This window comes from Diorhabda carinulata, chromosome 1 (genome assembly GCF_026250575.1).
Source record: "Diorhabda carinulata isolate Delta chromosome 1, icDioCari1.1, whole genome shotgun sequence".
Taxonomy (NCBI): domain Eukaryota; kingdom Metazoa; phylum Arthropoda; class Insecta; order Coleoptera; family Chrysomelidae; genus Diorhabda; species Diorhabda carinulata.
Genome location: NC_079460.1, coordinates 27,473,004 through 27,491,726, shown reverse-complemented (window position 1 = coordinate 27,491,726; position 18,723 = coordinate 27,473,004). Strand labels below are relative to the sequence as shown.

At 31.5% G+C, this 18,723-nt stretch overlaps 1 protein-coding gene across 1 annotated transcript in view; it reads right to left on the bottom strand.

Annotated features, from left to right (window-relative positions):
* The window catches only part of LOC130903962 (tyrosine-protein phosphatase 99A), a 451,000-nt gene that overhangs the window by 370,592 nt on the left and 61,685 nt on the right, over positions 1-18,723 (bottom strand). The window contains exon 2 of the mRNA XM_057816426.1: positions 681-986. Within this exon, the coding sequence (XP_057672409.1) occupies positions 681-986 (306 nt within the window). The remainder of the gene's footprint in view (positions 1-680; positions 987-18,723) is intronic.

The following is an 18,723-nucleotide window of genomic DNA, read 5'->3' as shown; positions in this document are numbered from 1 at the left end:
AAATTTATTTTTAATATGTGTCATATAAGTGTCACTGAAAAAATCTTGCTACAGCACTGAGCTGGTATGGCTTTAAACCTTTCACTGTTAATAGGAGTAGCCATTGAGATTTTACACGAAGTTAGGAATAGAATATGCTGCTGTTGGTGAATATTAGATTACTCATTTGTTTACTAGAATACCATTTAGTTACTAAATACGTTAGTCAAATTAAACAAGCTGAATTTTCGTAAACAAAACATATTATTAAGTGTTCAGAGCATTGTGTAATGGTGGCGTCAAAAACCGAATAACAAAGTAAGTAATCTATATTTACAAAAAGTGGAATTTATTTCAGGAAATTCGAGCATAAAATATCAAGCACGCTAATATTTTTCAATGTTGCTTGTGAGAATAACTTGGACTGTAATGCACACAGTAATTGTGATATATATTTTATTCAGAAGAAGAAGGAAGTGACGGTAGAATTATATATGTTTTATTTGTCTTGTGAGAATACTTCGTTTTGGATTATAAACGGAAATTGAATGACTCAAAAGGAATAGGTGAAACAGTTTTTCCCGCTCTACAACTGAAAGTGACGTTTCCCGTTACTCATAGAAAAGTAATGTCTGATGTTTAAAAACAACTCAATAAACTACAGTGGAGATTTATATAAATAAATATACTCATGAACTTACCCATAACCCTCAGTTGGATGACACCATCTGGTTCAGGTCGTCCGTTTATGAGACATATGTAATCCCCTGTGTCTATTGCTACCACTGGATGTACGGTTAAGCCATAATCTTTTGCTAATGATATGCGATGCTGCTCACTGTAAACAGTTAATGAGCTTCTGGAATATTCTAATATTTTTTTGTCTTGCGTTAGTGAGATCCACTGTAGACTGTTGACTAGGGAATGCTCGTTGGCTCCAGGACATTGCAGAGACTGGTTTTGATAGGCTTTAACTATAATTTGTTCTGTTGGTATTGTTGCACTATCTGTAAACCCAAATAGTTTGTTGATTAGATATACGCAAAAGTAATAGGCAAAATTAATATGTGGAATTATTCATCAGAACACAAATGCACTAATAATATTGATAGAAACAGAATATATCTATAAATTATTATATATATATTATATAAGGATATGATGATTAACCATCACTGTCAAAGAAATCTATAGGCGCAGTAAGTTGGTGATTGATAATATATGATAAATAATTTTCTCAAAATGAAATCAGTCAAGCATTCTTACAATCATTTACTGAATTGGCAAAACCAGAATAAGAATTATTACCTACAACTAACTAATAATAATTGCGCTTTCAATTAACTTTTGATGCGATGATACATGTCTGATTTTTAATATTAATGATGATGATAATGTTGGCAATTTTTCGATTGAAGATATAAGGATCTCAGTCAGTGAAGGCCTGAAATTAATATAACTAATTACAATTTAAAAATTCGTTGAGAAACTTTCTGTGTAAGAGAAAAATATACATTTTCAGAATCATCACATCATACTGTTCTATGAAAATGTTGAATTTAGCTCTAGCTGCAATAATATTCTAAGCATTGAATTATGATGGAAAATGATAAACGTAATGTTTACTGACTAGTTCGAGTGCGCAAAGAAGTGTAATTTTTCCTAAATATAACTCTGGCTTCTCCATGATATGAACCTCTTATTCAACTTGATTTCTTGAGTGGATATCTATTTGATCAGTTTTTGTGTAGCCGAAAGATATCAATTCACAAGATTATGTTTTACATTTGAATGCACTCAGTTTACTTCAAGTGTGCACTAGCTTTGTAAATGGAAAACACTATCAGAATTTCAGAGAGGAAAACCCTTTTCTACAGAGATGTACTCAATATGAGAAGTGGAGGAAGCTATAAAGTAGTCTAAATAGAAAATCACAACCGATTATTTTTTTAACATTTCTGTAGTATTGACCTAGAAGTACATTAACCGAGATACTTTGCTCTCAACTTTTATATCTCATATTTGATCATGTCGTGTTATTGTATTATATTTTATTTTATCTCCAAGTAGAGATATAACCCCTTTAGCAACTGTTTTAACCTTCGGTTAGACTTTTTTATGAACCGAATAATTCTAAAATTATGTTAATACATACTTGATTTTATAACACACATTTGGAAACACTGTAATTAGACTTTTATCAGAGGCTAACCAAACAGTTTGTTGGTATAGCATTTTTGCTTCAAACGAATGATACTAAAATAATAAGTAATTTTTTATCTCGAAAAAGCTTGATTAATTTCAGATGATAAATATTATCAGATATATTCTATAGTTCTTTCTTTACTAATACGCAACAGCTAATTTAAATTATTTTATTTCTTATTACTTCTACAATATGAATTACCTCCATCTTGTTTATTTAAAAATACCTATTTGAATTGTACAAGAATCTTATTTAGGTAGTATTGTTCAGTGTCACTGCATATCTTTCTAATGTAATATTTTGTTATCAAGCTTTAATAAGATTTTTTACTATTAACTAAATATCATGGAAAATCATTGTTTTGTTCAATAAACCGACGATTAACGTGACGTTCTCAACATTAAGATTTTTATAAACTCGGCCAGATTGTAATTTTCCAATGGACTTGGAATCTGACTGGATTATAAAGACCACGACTTCACGGGTATTGATTTTTTAGAGGAATGAGAAATTGTTTTAATTCTATTTTTTTTATTCATTAGCGTCTGTTGATTGAAAACATTTTTGTAATTGTACTTGCTTTTTTCTTTTGGATCTTGTTAAAATGTAGACTAAATTAGATTCCAAACTTATGGGTTCGTATATTCGGCTTCTAATTATCGAATGATAAATATCTTGGCGCCGATAAACTAATTTTTTGGTTTTTTACAAGCAGTTGATTTCTCAGAAACAAAGATCATTTTCATACAAAATTAGTGAATTTAATGTGAAATTAAGTATATGTCAAACTGACAGGCTGAAACATACTAAAATCATCAGGTAACATAAGTAATAAAAAAATCGACGAAATAGTTTAACTGAAGGTTAGATTACTAGTAACTTTCAGAACTTTTGATTTGATGTTCGGAAGTTTGAAGTGTATGGGGCTGGAATCTGTGCTTGTGGTTTGTTGGCTTTAAACCCGATTCCGTCTTTTTTAGACATAGCTTGATTTCGAAACTACAATTCGGCCTCATTTCTGGTTTAGTGATGTTTACCTTCTGTACCAACTCTCCAGTGGTTTGCCGGGACTACTTCTTTGGTTAGTAACAATAATTTGGGCAAATTTAGCTATCCGATGATTGGCTACTCTATTCATTCTGAACTCTTCTCCAGTCTCTTCCATTGTATTCAACTCTTTTAACAACATCTTTCACTTATATGCTTATTTCTCTTAGCGATGCTCCCCAATAAGTTTGATATCAAAATTACATTTTTCGCCTATCTTCTATCTCCAAATAACCTCATCTACTTTAATAGTATACACGTATTTTTCAACGCTTTGTTGTTAGTTTCTCTAATTCATGTAGCATTCTTTTCAATATGAGTAGAATCTGTGGAGTGTATAATTTTTACAGCCTGGCGCTCTTTACATTATCCCTTGTCTGCAAATTTGAGTATTTCGTCTATTATTAAATTGATGATTAGGCTAAGGCCACCTACTCTAAACTCTATAACTTCATCTAACTACTCAGAGTGACTCCAAAAACTTCTGAATATGAATCTGCAAGAAGCAGTACTTAGAAAAAATGTATTCGACTCAGAAGATTCAATGCAAATAGTATAATAGATATCTCGATCAAAAAGATTTTACCTTCTGATGAAAACGCTCTTTAGACTATTTCAGAGAATCTGAGAATTATAGTGACGTTTGAAAATTTTGCCTGTTCTCATCTATTCTTACTGTATAGATTGAATACAACTCTGTATAATTCAGTTAGCATTCTTTGAAAATTTTTGTGTAGAAAATTGAAGTAATAATTTCTCAGGCTATATTACCAGTGCAATATATTATTCTCAACCTAAAATGTTTCACTCGCAACAAGAATACTTAAGAATTTAAATTGAGTTGGGTTTTCAAAATATTGGTTATTTCGTGATAAAAACGAAATGGCAACTAATTTTATACTATGGCGTGTTCTGAACGTAACACGTTATAATTGTTCAGTGTGATACTTTTGAAACAATTAGTTCTACGGTATCCATGCATAAATATTATTCCTTTAATCATTTCAGACATTTACACGCACCTTCTGCCTATACTTATTATATTGACACTGGGCGTGAACGCCTGTATTTGAACTTGATAAAAATACGAATTTCTTTTTTTTTCTGCACTGAGTATTATTTCAATCACATAATCTTTGGTGGAAGCACACAATCGTTACAAAATATCTGTCAGGCACATAATAACTTTCCAAATTTTAATAATATAATTTTACGAAAAGGCTCACGGAATGGGTCCTTAGGCCGGCCATGTCCAACAACAATGAAATTTAGAAATTTGGCAAATTCGCACGGCGCCTTTAATCTGTTTTTTTTATAAATGGTCTTCAATGAACGTTCTAGTATGTAATGCGGTTTATCACAGTATTTCTTTCAAATAATTTCTGGGAAAGTCTAATTATTTATTTCTTTTTGTACAACGTTACAATAATAATCTCACAAAACTGATTTAAAATAGTCTCTTAAATTGTACAAATTAATTTCGTTCATCTATGATGGAAATTCACTGCATACAATTATGTGTTAATTATATCATGATAATAATGTGAAAATCGATTCATCACATTTAGTTTAAGATTCATTTTCTCTACATAAGGAATGGTCACTAGATATTGAATAACAGGTAGTATAGTTAGTAGCTATTTTATTTTTTCTTTGGGAGATTGGGTCAACGAAATCGTAAAGTGTAATGTATTTCGGGCTAACCAATGATGGTTGACCATATTCTCTGCAATAAATCTACTTTGTAACTTACTGAACAGTAACAGAAATCATCGTGTTGGCCGGTTAACAAAAAAAGATGTATCTCTTTCTGGGTTACATTTGTGCAATGTTGCCTAATTTTAAATAGAAAATTATTATGTTAGAACACAAAGGAATGATTAAAATATAGACTTTGGAAAACTTTATGAAAACCCTAGTATGTACGTCGGAGCGATACTTGATGACTGAACACGAACAAAAATGGAAGTCACCTTACGTGTTATTAAGAGATTCCAACTATAAATGATTGAATCTAAATTATTTGTTAATATGATTGTATTCTTCATTTTTATATCCTGCTTAATATTCTTACTTTTAAACTCTTACATATTATATGCTTGAGATTTATCCTTCCAATAATGAGTATATTTTCTTTTGAAATATTTTAAACAATAATCGTTTTTGTTCCTTATTAAATACTTCTTCTAGTCTATACCTATTTCATGCAAATTCTCAGTAATATCCAACGAATCAGTTCAAAACTTATATTTTTTTCAACCTTCAGAATTGTAAAATGATTTTATAGGACGAATACGGTTGTTTCAGTTGAATTTAATCGGATTGGTTGAGTAAAACAATATCTTTCTTATAATAAAAAACTTTTTGCGAAGGTTTATGGCCCTCGCTAGATTTGGTCGTACATTGAACTCAAATGTCAATCGAGATTTACTCAAATCCGCAAAACTACATTCACATTTTTTTTTACTTAGCTTCAGAAATTTCATGTTTATAACAATTATATCGTGGAAACGGTCGTTAAACTGGACTTTTTTTTCGTTAATATATTCATATAATTTGGTGTATGCATGATTACTATATAGACGTACGCTTAATTAGTTACACACCACGGTATCACTATTAACACATGCGAGATTACAATAATGAGTTCCTAGAAATTGCAGGGAAATACCATTTTGCTTTTGCAATAGCGTGTTCTCCGGTTCTTTCATTAAACGGAAATAATTGTAATATAATAATGCTCGTAACATTTCATAGCACATATAACATTTTTACATGAATTATTGCTCCAAATCATACAAAGAAGAAATATGTTCAAATACAAACTGTTTACGTGATATTCAATAGATTGAAAAATAGTTATAAACAATTATTTTGGAATCAAATTCACAATTCCTCTCCACTACCTATATAACTTCTCAAAATAGCAAATATTTGAAAGAAATAATAATGATCACGATTGAATCTACCAAATAGTAAATGATACAATAACAATCGACCATAACTTTATGAAAAATGTGAGAATTTTTTTCGCCCACAGTTTGATAGACAATAGTTTCACCCAAAAGAAAAAATCAAAATTACATATTGCTGACTCACGTAAACTAAGTTGGAATGGTTTAGTATTTTCATGCCAAGATTGGATTGGAATAATGCTATACCACTTCAATTACAGAATTCTTGATATTGATAATATAGTCAGAATCATTGGAGCAAAATGTTTATGTTTGAATAATTTTCATGATTTTGTGTCTTATCTTATAAAGAATCAAAAAATGTTTCTATATTATTTTGGTATATCGAGAAAACACCATTAGAATGTGAAATGGAACTGTATTTGACAGAAAAAATTTATTACACTAGCATCCTAGATATATCTTGTTATAAGCTCTTAAGGTCTCAATCGTAAGATTGACCGTTTATCAAAAAATGTAAGTGCTTTCAACTACACTCATATAGAAATAGGATAAGAGAAAGTATCGTCAATAACCTTCATTCTTGTTAAGGATTCATAAAAAATTTCAATCAATATCAATAACAGCAGACTAATTCTTTGAGATAATTTTTCCAGTTAAAATCAGGATAACAGATTGTGTGATCATTATTTGTGCAAATATCAATAAATAGTTATATAGTTAACTCAAAGGCTAAGTCATGAATAATTCAAAGCAAGTTTTGTTCTACAATAATTTCACGTAATCTGCAGGAACTGGCAGGTCAGTGGTCGTGAACAAAGACGTTCGTAGATGATTCGTAGAGTCTTAAAAAGAGAAAAACTATAGCTCCATCAACACTTGTAAATGAATGTGTGAAGTGGTGAATTGTTTCGAGGAAAACAACAATCAATCAAGGATGATTTGGCTGATTTATAAGTTCGAAAAATAACTTTTTTTTCGATGTTGGTAAGATAACAACTATGCCATTGTACACTTTAGATAAAACAAAAACGAAGACACTTGTCTCTTTGGATGTACAGGGTAGCGCGAAAAGAACGCATGGACTTGAGCAGCGCAGTACCGGCGGGGGAGGGAGGCAGCTTCCAGTTTCACAAGCGGTAACGCGATGTACGGAAAACTTAATTTTTTGCTGTTTAACTGAGTTTAACTAAGTTTTCGGAAATAATTTTTATGTCGAGAGTAACGGTTTGATACCTGATCTCCACACGACGGTTCGTTGAGTAAACTTCTTTCGTGTAACAACATCAGTTACAAAGACTAAATGGATCAAGGGGTTCATTATAAGAGAATACTTGATATCGTTTTAAAAGACTATTCTGTTTGGATGATGAGTGAACAACAATTTTCCGTAGAGGGTGGTGTAATTGTCACAGTTAATCATCAACGTTATGTGGAATTGCTGTTCACATTTTATCAGCCACTTGAAGCTTTTAGAATTGATATGGCAGGAATACGGTTTTAACAAGAAAAATCCAAAGAACACAAAGGTATGGCAGCTACGGGTATCGTTAGAAAAATATTTCCTGATCAAACCTCGCTGGATCTACCGCCCTGTTACTTCTTATGAAGTCGCCTAAAATTCAAGATTATTGTTGTGAACATTGATCATTAGAAGATTTGATAATGTTAACAACGCAACATGGTTTCGAAACTAAGCCCTTGTTTAAGGTGTAATGCTTGGAAACTGTGTCGAAAGTAGGGAATTATATTTATTATTCAATTTTTGCAAAAATTTGTTCTTGCGGGTGATGAGTTAATAATTACAACAAAATTTATCGTGTTTGCTCTAGTTCTAATAGACTTACCCAACGTAAACCGTTGGGTAGTACCCATTATAAATCCAGAAGTAATCGAAATAATAACCAGTTAAACAATTAGAAAAGAAAGATCTCGAACATAAACCAAATCAAATAATTGAAGATCTTACGTAATTTGAAGAAGTAATGAAGTTTACAGAGTGCGATAGACATTTTTGATGAGTAAAATAAGAAATTTGAGAGAGTTTCTAAGACTAAGAAAGGTAGAATCGTTTACAAACTTGATAAAATAATAGGAGAAAATTGATGCAAAATCATGTCAGAGAAAGTGAAATATTCAACCAAATCTACACTGAGGATTGATAAAAGTCCAAAAGTTGATATAAAATGCGACAGGGAAAAGGAGAGATATAGGTAATGTAGATATTATCTGCCTCATTTTCACGAAAAGTTATTTTAATCAACTTATTCTGGGTAATTTGACGCAAAAGGATAGGGTAACAAGTTTAGCGGGAAATAATGAATAATCACTCTGCGTTACAAAGAGTAATGCTGCAGACATTTCTATATCTACAACCAACTAAAGATTGAAATTGGATTGAAAGCTAACAATTATCATATCAAAATTGGAAAATTGATGGCAATATAACCATCTGCCTCAACAAAATTCAGTTATGAAATCGAAGTTAGCGAGGAAGCAAGAGCTTGAATGAATTCGGAGCAGATATAGTTGAGGGCTTTTTTGCTAATGAACTGAGTAATAGTGCCGAAAGTTCTGGAATTAGCTGGCACTTTAGAAATCTGTTGCAAAAACTTTAGAACCAGGTGCTACCCACCGACACAAACTAAAAAGAAGTTACTATCCATAAAATAGTCCATAGATCTCACTTTTATACTTATACTGGAAAGGATAGCTACAACTGATTCTGCCTCGACTATAGTCTCACAAATAAGAAGGGTAGTTATCCTTTGTACTTAGTAGATGATAAGCTAGACAGTTACCTGAGTTTCAATAGTTTTTGGTAAGTGGTTAATGAAAAGTGAAAATAGTGTTTACTGCTGGAAATGAGACAAGGTTTTCTGTAGATTCCTCTGGTAATATAATTGCTAATCACGTTTATCTTGTATCATCAATGGAAAATAATAATTCTTAAGGCACATTCAAAGACTTTTAAGTATTTTTGTGATAAACGAAGTATGTAGTAATGAGTAGACAGTATATATGATTTTTTATCTATACATACTTATGTATGCTACCCACTTGCAACCTTTTCAGGTATAAATAAAGATTTATTTCTGCAACTTTATGGATTTCAATAATGATAAATTATTTTTTAACAAGAGTAAATCAAAAATAAATTGCCACTTGGATTACAGTATTCTTTCACAAACTGTTCATTTTAAAGTATAATCGTGGCAGAAATGAACCTGAATCTAAGGGTAATACTAGTCAGAATATTTAGATTAATATAACCCTATATTGGTAATCGCTACCATTTTATTTATAATACATGTACCTTTTCAAAAAACTGTACCACTACGGCAATGTCGTTCAGTCTCTATATTCTATATTATGGTTCGAAAATCTATAATTTTTAATCTCTTCATATAATCATTGAATAAAATATTTGATTAAAGTTAAGTAAGTAAGTAAGTAGTTTTCTAAATGTTCTGTTGAGGAACATAATGGGATTGAAAACTAGGAAACTGTTAAAAATAATATAAAAACATCCTACCTATATCCTCAGACACGGAATGAATTGTTTGCTGATCTATTTTTACGTAAGGTTATTCACTTATTTAAACTAGCTCCCGATGAGATTTGTATTGTTTTATTTTTTGTTATAATGAAACCCCTTAAATCAAATTTAACGAAAAAAATGAGTCATGAAGACAAGAACTATTATAAATTTTACTGGGAATATTAAGAGAGAGATACGGCATGATAAAGTGGCATAAAACAAACGGACCTTAACGAAGTTTCACACATTCATGCGTAACAATTAGATTATCTAATCTGGATGTACATTTGTTCGATAACCAGATTACATTCGTCTTAAAAATACTTTAGATATTCTATTTTATAATCCAAAATGTATGCTTTCCAAGTAGCTGAAAAAGTACAGGATTTGTTATATCTAGACAAAATATCACTTCATGTTTTTTTCAAAACTCATTACTGGCCATAACATTTATTTTCTTATATTTCCGTATGATTTGAAAATAATTATGCATTCAGACACAGGAACATATCTTGAGACGCTATTTTGTGCCATGCCCAGATTTTTTTCTAAGACGGAAGTATTATGTTTATTGTTATTTTTATTGTTATCATGTTTCGTTTACACAATGTATGGAGCATAAAATGAGGTGGAACCTGTTCCAGTACAGTAGGACAGCTGAAATATAAACAAACTGAAAGATTTGCTTCAAAGTAGTTAATGGAATATCGTATATCATTTACTCTGTATAGTATTAATTTTAATATTTACGAAGAAAAGTGGATTTGTTTCCATGTAGGCTTATTTGTATAGTAAAAAACAAAGCTCTCAGTTCTATAGATAGATGAGTTATTTTTTGTGGAATAAAAATAACTTTTAAATAACGGAAGAGATAGTTTTAAATACTAACTTTATTTCGCACAAAAATTTCTGATTACAGATTAAACCAAGACTAACTATCTAATTACAAAAATTTATAATTATATTTAGACAAAATTCAGCTGTCCACCTAAAGGCAATGCCATAGGTGACACTTCCTCCTCTAGAAGGAAGCTTCTCCTAGAATTTCATCTTCCATAGCTTGTGGTTTATCTCATTTGTTATTCTTCAGATTTCTGTATTTTATCCATGAAGGCAAAGGGTATTCTGTATACAAATGAAATTCTGATTACTTGTGATGTGAAGCTAATTAGATTCAGAAAATACTACTTATTGGTTTGGAATATGCTTGAATTTTGAATTATTCAAATCTTTTTCTTCAGTAAAGAGGCATGTGATTAACTTATCTTCAAATTTGATTAGTTTCGCACAAAAGACTTCTCATATGTTTTTGTTGAACTATTAACTCTTGATATTTTGAGATAATATTACATTTAATAAATGCCTAAAAGATTTTCACTTCAGTTCCTTGCTTGCATTTATTGCATTTTTGAATCTCTTAATTTCGCTAATAATTTATCCAGTATGCTTGATGCAATTAGATAAATAAATTCCTCATAAGTCATTTTCGACAAATATGCCCTATTTCATTCATGACTTTGAATATGTTGAGCCATGAAAGTGTCTAATTAGACTATTCATACCAGTAACGCTAAATAATTTCTATTGTGAGGTCAACCAACAATGTTGTCACTGTCCCGAAACTCAAGACCTTGTTCTTCCAAAAACTTTATTATTGCAATGATTAGTATTGAGAGTCGCCTCCAATACTTCTTCATCTTAATTTGGCTGACAAGCTGAGAATCAACATGTGTTTTCTTGTTCTTGAAGCTCAACTCATTATTTGATTATTTTGATACCAACGTTCATAGGTAGGTATTATACAACCTATACCTACGATTTAACGTAACGATATCGAGTTTTATATTTTCAGGTTATAGGGAAATATCTCACATGTCTTATGGGGCATGCAAGATATTTGACACTTATCCATTTTTTTCAACTGTCTAGCCAAGACGGGTGTTATTAAGATATTGTAGTTCTGTTCCAGATTGTGTTGTGTGTTCAACTCAGTACACTTAACCTAACTTTTAGTTGTTAATGAAAAATAAGAGAGCACGTCTTATTACTTTTCTCTGTGCTAGCTCTAATAAAGTCTATAAGCTATAAGTTGAAATGTATCATGCTATTTATTGTTCCCAAGGCCCAACAACTAAAATAATCGTAACAGACGTTAGTGGGCGGGACCCCCAATAAGCGGGACACTACTCTTCGTGGTTAATTTTGCACTGTCATCGAGGACTTAATTAATAGAGAGATGTTAATGAGAAATTTTCGGAAATATCAAATTCACACTATTTAAAAAATCACCATTAAAATACCAATACTTATAAATATTGTGTTTGTTATATATACAGTTATTCGAAAGCTTGGGATACGCATTGAAAAAAGTACACAGGTAACCAAATGTATGCTTTATACACTTCGTAGATTAGTATTCATTATGTTTTCGGATGGGAACGGCCAAAGGCATGTGTTCACCCATTTTGGAATTTTCAAATTTGGTAAGTTGATTTAGTTGGACTAATAAAATGAAGTTGACGGCACAAAGTGGGAATTAAACGAAATGATAAATGATCTAAATCTACATAACGTTTCCCATTCTTTACCTAAATGTCGGATGTGACCTCTTTCTACTAAATTATCGATGATTTTAATAATGCAGAAATCTTCTAAAGCGTGCCGACAACAATTCAACAAAGTTTTATGGCGAGTTCATGATTGGAATAGGAATGTGCATATAAAGGACAAATATACGTTTCCATATAAAACTAGCTGGTATCAGTTGCTTGATATTAGAGGTAAGAAATTACCTGTTGTAAAATCTAGCATTCAGAGTCTATTGTGTCTACATTCATTTCAAATGCCACTTTATCTAACCCATTACGGTCATAACTTTTCTAATAGTATTTTCTCCCAAAAACCGGATTATCACAGCTTTGAATTCTATAAAACAACAAACCATTAACTTACGGCAAACCTACAGTACTATCTGGAAAATGACTTGAGGTGATTTGTTAGAATTGAACAAATTGAACAAGATTAACATCCCGTGTAATTAAAAAAAAATTATAATCCATTCACTTAGCTAGTGAAGCAAATTAAATGACCCAAAGCAATAAGACGCCGCAGGGTGGCTCTACCTAAATAAATAATTTACTGCATATAAACCTGTATATAGTTTAATAGCATTTTAAAAAAATCGATTATAACAGTTGTTTTATTCAACGAAATACGTACATAGCAATTAATGTTGATCTACATTTTTTATAAAATTTTAATTTAAATATCTTGATAACGAATGCTGAGACCTATAGAAATTAGTTTCAAAAATATTGTTTCTTGCTTTTTTTGTTAGAAGACCTGTTCATGTACATAAGTATTTTTACAAATCACACAAGGTGAAGAAAAGATGTACAAATTTATAGAAGTTTAGAGAATTATCATATAGAGCAATGATTGTTTGTACTATAACCAGTAATAAAATATGACGATGAAAGTGAATGATAGAAATACAATCATATTCTAGTTCCGTATAAAATGTTAAGTTAGTTAAATATGGGAGGTGAAATATATTTAAAAAATCAATATTGCTCTGATAAATGTTTAGAAAAGATCAGTCCGAGTTAAAGTTGAGTCATAATAGAATTGGATTTTCATATGTTAGATATTTTTCCCTTGCCCCTTATTTCTCATAGCGCAGAATTGGAAGAATTTTGTGTTAGATAAATACAGATTCAGCAAAAATCCCGTCGGTTTTCTGTGAGCGATTTATTTGATTTATTTTATTTCAGGATAAAGGCGTTGACATTTTTCAAATGCTTGTGCATATTTATGGTATTATGTTTGTTAGATATAGCGGGTTTTGTTGAAATATATATGTAGTACAATTAATACTCCGAATTTTGGAAATCCCTTATGAAAAATGGGTCGAAATCTACATAGAATAGATATATTCTGGTTGAAGCAATACTACCGTGAACAAGGTTAAACAAAAAAGTGAACGTCACACACATAAGTAAAACATTTGAATGTGGAAGAAGCAATTTCTAGTTTCCCACTAATTCCTTTTCCAGGAATAAAGTTTCGTTACTTCTACGTCAAAGGTAAAACTATATTTACTCTTCCGACAAAGAATCGTCTGAAGCACAATAGCAAGGTGCCACGTAGTGATTGGAGAACTAAAAAGCGATAACTTTGCATTTAATTTCTTCTTCTGGAAAACGTCATTCGAACACAAGAACATGTTTACTGACTTATCTGTTTCCTGTTTATACGGAGTTAACTATCTATTAACCTGCAGATCAATAACGGTATTCATTGAAAATTGTACTCAGCCTTCGATTGCCTTTCTCATCAAATATTTCTGCACAAACTTGAACCAATTTTGTTTTTGCGGAACTTTCATACTCTGCTCTGGTTTAAAAATTTCCTGTCAGATCCATACTATGGAGTTTGAGTCGGATTTATTTTTTAACTATAGACTGATGGTATTACGAGTACAACGGGTTAGATGGCTGAGGCACGTTTCCCGAAGAAATTATAAGAGCAGGAGAAGGGAAGAATAGAAAAAAATTAAGACTTAAAAAGAAATAGATATAGAAAAGTTTGTAATATAAAGATGGTAAAAGTGTCAGTGTAAAGTTTGACGTCAAAAAAGTAAACCAGAGTTAAGCAATAAATTAAAAGAAAAAAGATGTCCAATGAAATTGTGAAAATCGAAAAATTTGAGTATGGAACCATCATCAAGTACGTGTATTTAAAAGGATTAAGAGGTAAGCAGTTTTACAAAGATATGCTTAATACCCTTGGTGATCAATGTCCTTCGTACGCGACCGTGAAAAATTGGACTACAAGCTTCAAAAGAGGTGAATTTTCCATTGAAGATGATGACCGATCGGAAAGGCCAGTTTCTGTGTCAGTCCACGAAAATATCGATGCAGTTCATGACATGATTTTATCAGACCGTCGAATTGGGCTAAAACGGATATCTGAAGCACTGAATATTCCATACGAACGCGTTCATCATATAGTTCACGTCAATTTGAACATGAGAAAAATTGATGCAAAATGGATCCCACAATGTTTGAATGTTGACCAAAACCGTGCAAGCGTAGAAGCATAGCGTTTGATCTGTGCTCGATTTGTAAACCATGTGGACTTCTTAAACCGAATTGTTACTATGGATGAGACTTGGGTACATTTCTAAGATCCAGAAACAAAGCAGCAATCGATGGAATGGAGACACTCTGGTTCTCCAAGACCTAAAGAGTTTCGTATCCAAAAATCTGTTGGAAAAGTTCTTGCTTCAGTTTTTTGGGATTGCCATAGAGTAATCATGATTGTTTTTTGGATAAGGGTAGAACACAATAACTGGAGATTACTATTCGACATTACTGACCACTCTACGGGAAAAAACTTTAGAGAAAAGATGCGGAAAGCTATCCAAAGGCTGTTTTTGCAGGACAACGCCCATGCACACAAATCTCATGTTGCCATGCAAAAAATTCGTGATTTAGGGCTTGAATTACCAGAACACCCCCCTTATTCACCAGATTTGGCTATGTCCGACTATCATCTCTTTCCTCAACTGGAAAAAAGTTTAAAAATCCGTAAAAAAACGTAAAAAACGAGGAGGTAATAAAAGCTGTGGAGGTCTGGTTTGCAGAGCAAGAAGAAACATTTTTTTTTCAAGTTCTAGAGACGTTGCAGGTTCGCTGTAATACATAAATGTATCCAATTCAGAGGAGAATATATTGAGTATTAAAATATGCTGACATTGAAATTGTGTTTGGTTCTAGAGTAGGCTAAGAATTGTTCAATATATCCTTTTATATTCCAAGCTTTCGAATCCGTTGAGAATTGTGGTTCTTAATTTCGTTAAAAATAATAAATTTACATTATTCAAAATACAACATTCTAAATGAAAATAGAGATTGGAAATGACTTTTTTGATTTGTAGAATAGAATAACGATCTAATAAACTATATCTCCATCATCAGACAAAATAGGTTAACCTGACGCCAGTTCCACACATTGGGGCTTGGACTGGCGAACAGCATTCGTTCGTGAATGACCGAAGGGAATTGTCTAGTTGCTCGACTTGCCTACCACACATTGGTTTGATATTAGTCTTATTAGATTTCAAGACATTTAAATATGTGAAATGAATTATTATTGATAATATCTCCCTATTAAACTTTAGTTTAGGAATTTCTAGAACTGTGTCAAGCAAAATCGATTCTAAGGAATCTCCAAATTCTCGACACAACAACAAGAATGCCGTGATAAACGCATGGCAACGTATATAAGTTGTCATGAATTGTCAGTTTGCAATTGCCGCACTGCAAAATAAAAGGGAGAGTCATTCATGTCTACATATAAACTCTGTAATGTATGAGAACTTGTAACTAACCATCTCCTTTTAGGAGGACTTAAATTCAAAACATATTTGTTCGCAGTCATCACGACAAATGCACACTACACAATTTTTTCATGCATAGACATCTCAAATATATTAAAACATTAGATTAATGTGTGAATACGGAAACTAATAATCACACACAAGGTATATTATTTCTCCACCTTCATAATTGAACTTGTTCAGGTGATCTTGGACTAAGTATATTTTATTAGCTTTGTGTTTTTTTAATTGATATATATTTACTTTATTCGCGTGCACTGTTCAACTACGAGTAGAATAATCTGCTTCTTTTTTGTTGTTCTATTTTTTGTGTGCGGGTTATATTGGATTATAAGAGGAGTGATGAGACGATGCTAGCTTGTTAACCTAAAGATCTATCTAAATCTCCGCATTATTTACCATTCCAACTGCGTGGTCTCAATTCAGCTCCATACCTCCCCTGATGTGAATCGAATACAGTTCCAAGAAACAGTTTGTTGATTACTATTTATAATCAAAAATATACTCAGTAGCATTAGAGGTGTTACATCCAAGGAAAATAACTTATCGAGAGATTTCTTAAAAACCAAGATTCAAAATTAAATTTTCTTAACATGTCTTGCGGCTTGCTGGTCTGCAATTCTAATGCGCTAGATTCTCTGAAGGATTGTGAAAATTGAGCAATTTGACAGAAAATATGGACAAAGTACAATGTAAAAATATTTTCATTGTTCAAAAATATGATATGAATAATGAAAATAACTTACAATAATTGATTGTTGTTGCTGTGCCTGGAAATTTAGTATAAATAATTAAATTCATGAAGTTAAGTCTCGGCTAGTAAAAAGAACTTAGCGCTAAGCAGCTCCATCCACAAGTCCCATTCAACGGATGTGTTTTTGTTTCGTTGTTCACATTGCGAATAAAAAGATAAGTTTAGGTGCATGATAATACTTTTCATTAAATTAAAGCAACCAGAAAATACCGTGACAAAAAACGCATGTAATATGTATATGGTATTCCATGTAAGACCTGCAGTAAGGCATATGCAGGAATGACATCTCAAAAGTTAAATTCTCGATGCGCTCAGTACAAAAGCGATGCAAAGTATAAAAAAATAAGAATGAAGGATAGTCAGAGCTCTCCTGCTTCCTGAAAAAATATACAATTTTTAGACAAATGAACAATGTTTAAAACTCAGGTGGCAGAACGTATTGGCGGGTGCTGTTTATCTCCAGTCGGTTAGAACTTAGGTTACATATTGAGTTCATTGAACAATTGGTTTTGAGTCCATAATTTTTGATTTCATCATGTGCAGCCCGGAAACGACGAATGTGAGATGCTCCTAAGTTCGTGGATTGTTGACTCATTCCGTCATCCCCCTTTTCAATTTGTACAAAACTGACAGGTGGGGGCTGTATATCAAAATCAATGAATTAATTTTTCAAGCTTTCAGTTAGTGTTAAATGGACGTTTTCACTATTCCATAAATTCACATATTAAACAGTGAAAGAATAATTTTTCATCAAATGCCCACTTTTAACACTAATTTCTGAATACCCCTATATACGAGTTTAAAAATCGTCTAAAATAATTTGGCAACAAATCGAAGGGGACAATTAATACTGATTTTTATGAAGTTTCTTATAAGGATCTATTACTGACTACGTCTCATTGTATGTACCTGTATATATATATATATATATATATATATATATATATATATATATATATATATATATATATATATATATATCTGATTCATTAAGAATGTCTAATCTCTGAACTGTAGATTCTAGACCTCAAAATACGATGATTCCGCTCAACATGCCTTATGCAAATATTGCTTTGTTATATGTACAGTTATATATCGATTTTAGGTCTCTTCTGTTTCAAAATTACTTTCTTAACAGTTTTTAAAAGATAGATTGATGAATTCCGAAGTTGCTGCATTCCCACATTTAATAATGAATGAAACAAATTCAGATAAATAATTATCAATCTCGGGATAATTTCCAAATATCAAAATCGATTAAATACCAAATGGACATAGATGCTATTTGAAATGCTTATCGAAAAAAATAAATATCGCAAGATAAAATGTGACAGATGTAATCATTTAATGGTGGATCTATAATTAATATTGACAATCACTGTTAGGTGGGCTCTACTCACACTATTAAAACTGAGAATTTCACCTTTCAATTTGTCTTTTATAAACAATTTTTTGATTGCGGTCAGTATTCACATGAAATCGTTATTAATGAGCCGTAAATTCCAACTTATGTAGAACTATTACTAATTCAAATTAAAAATACTGGAACGCTTGTGTAGCAAATATCTCTCTGTAATTTAGAGCGATTCTTCACTCGAGAAACTTTTTATCAGAATATTCTGAAAATATTCTCATTCCCGTTTAAGCTCTCATTCAAGCTATATAACAACAATTTGTGGAAATTTGAGCTACGCCTCTCGAGTTTTTATTCTTCAAAAACGTGTAGTCAGTTAAACTGTTTCTAGAGCTCTAGTTCAGATTGGAATTTAGCTAAGAAAACTTGAGATAACTCACCTTTTATTGTGATTTAAATGTTACATAGCAATAGCAATATTGAATGTATTAGATTTTTCCAAAGTAATAATCTCACTAGGAAAC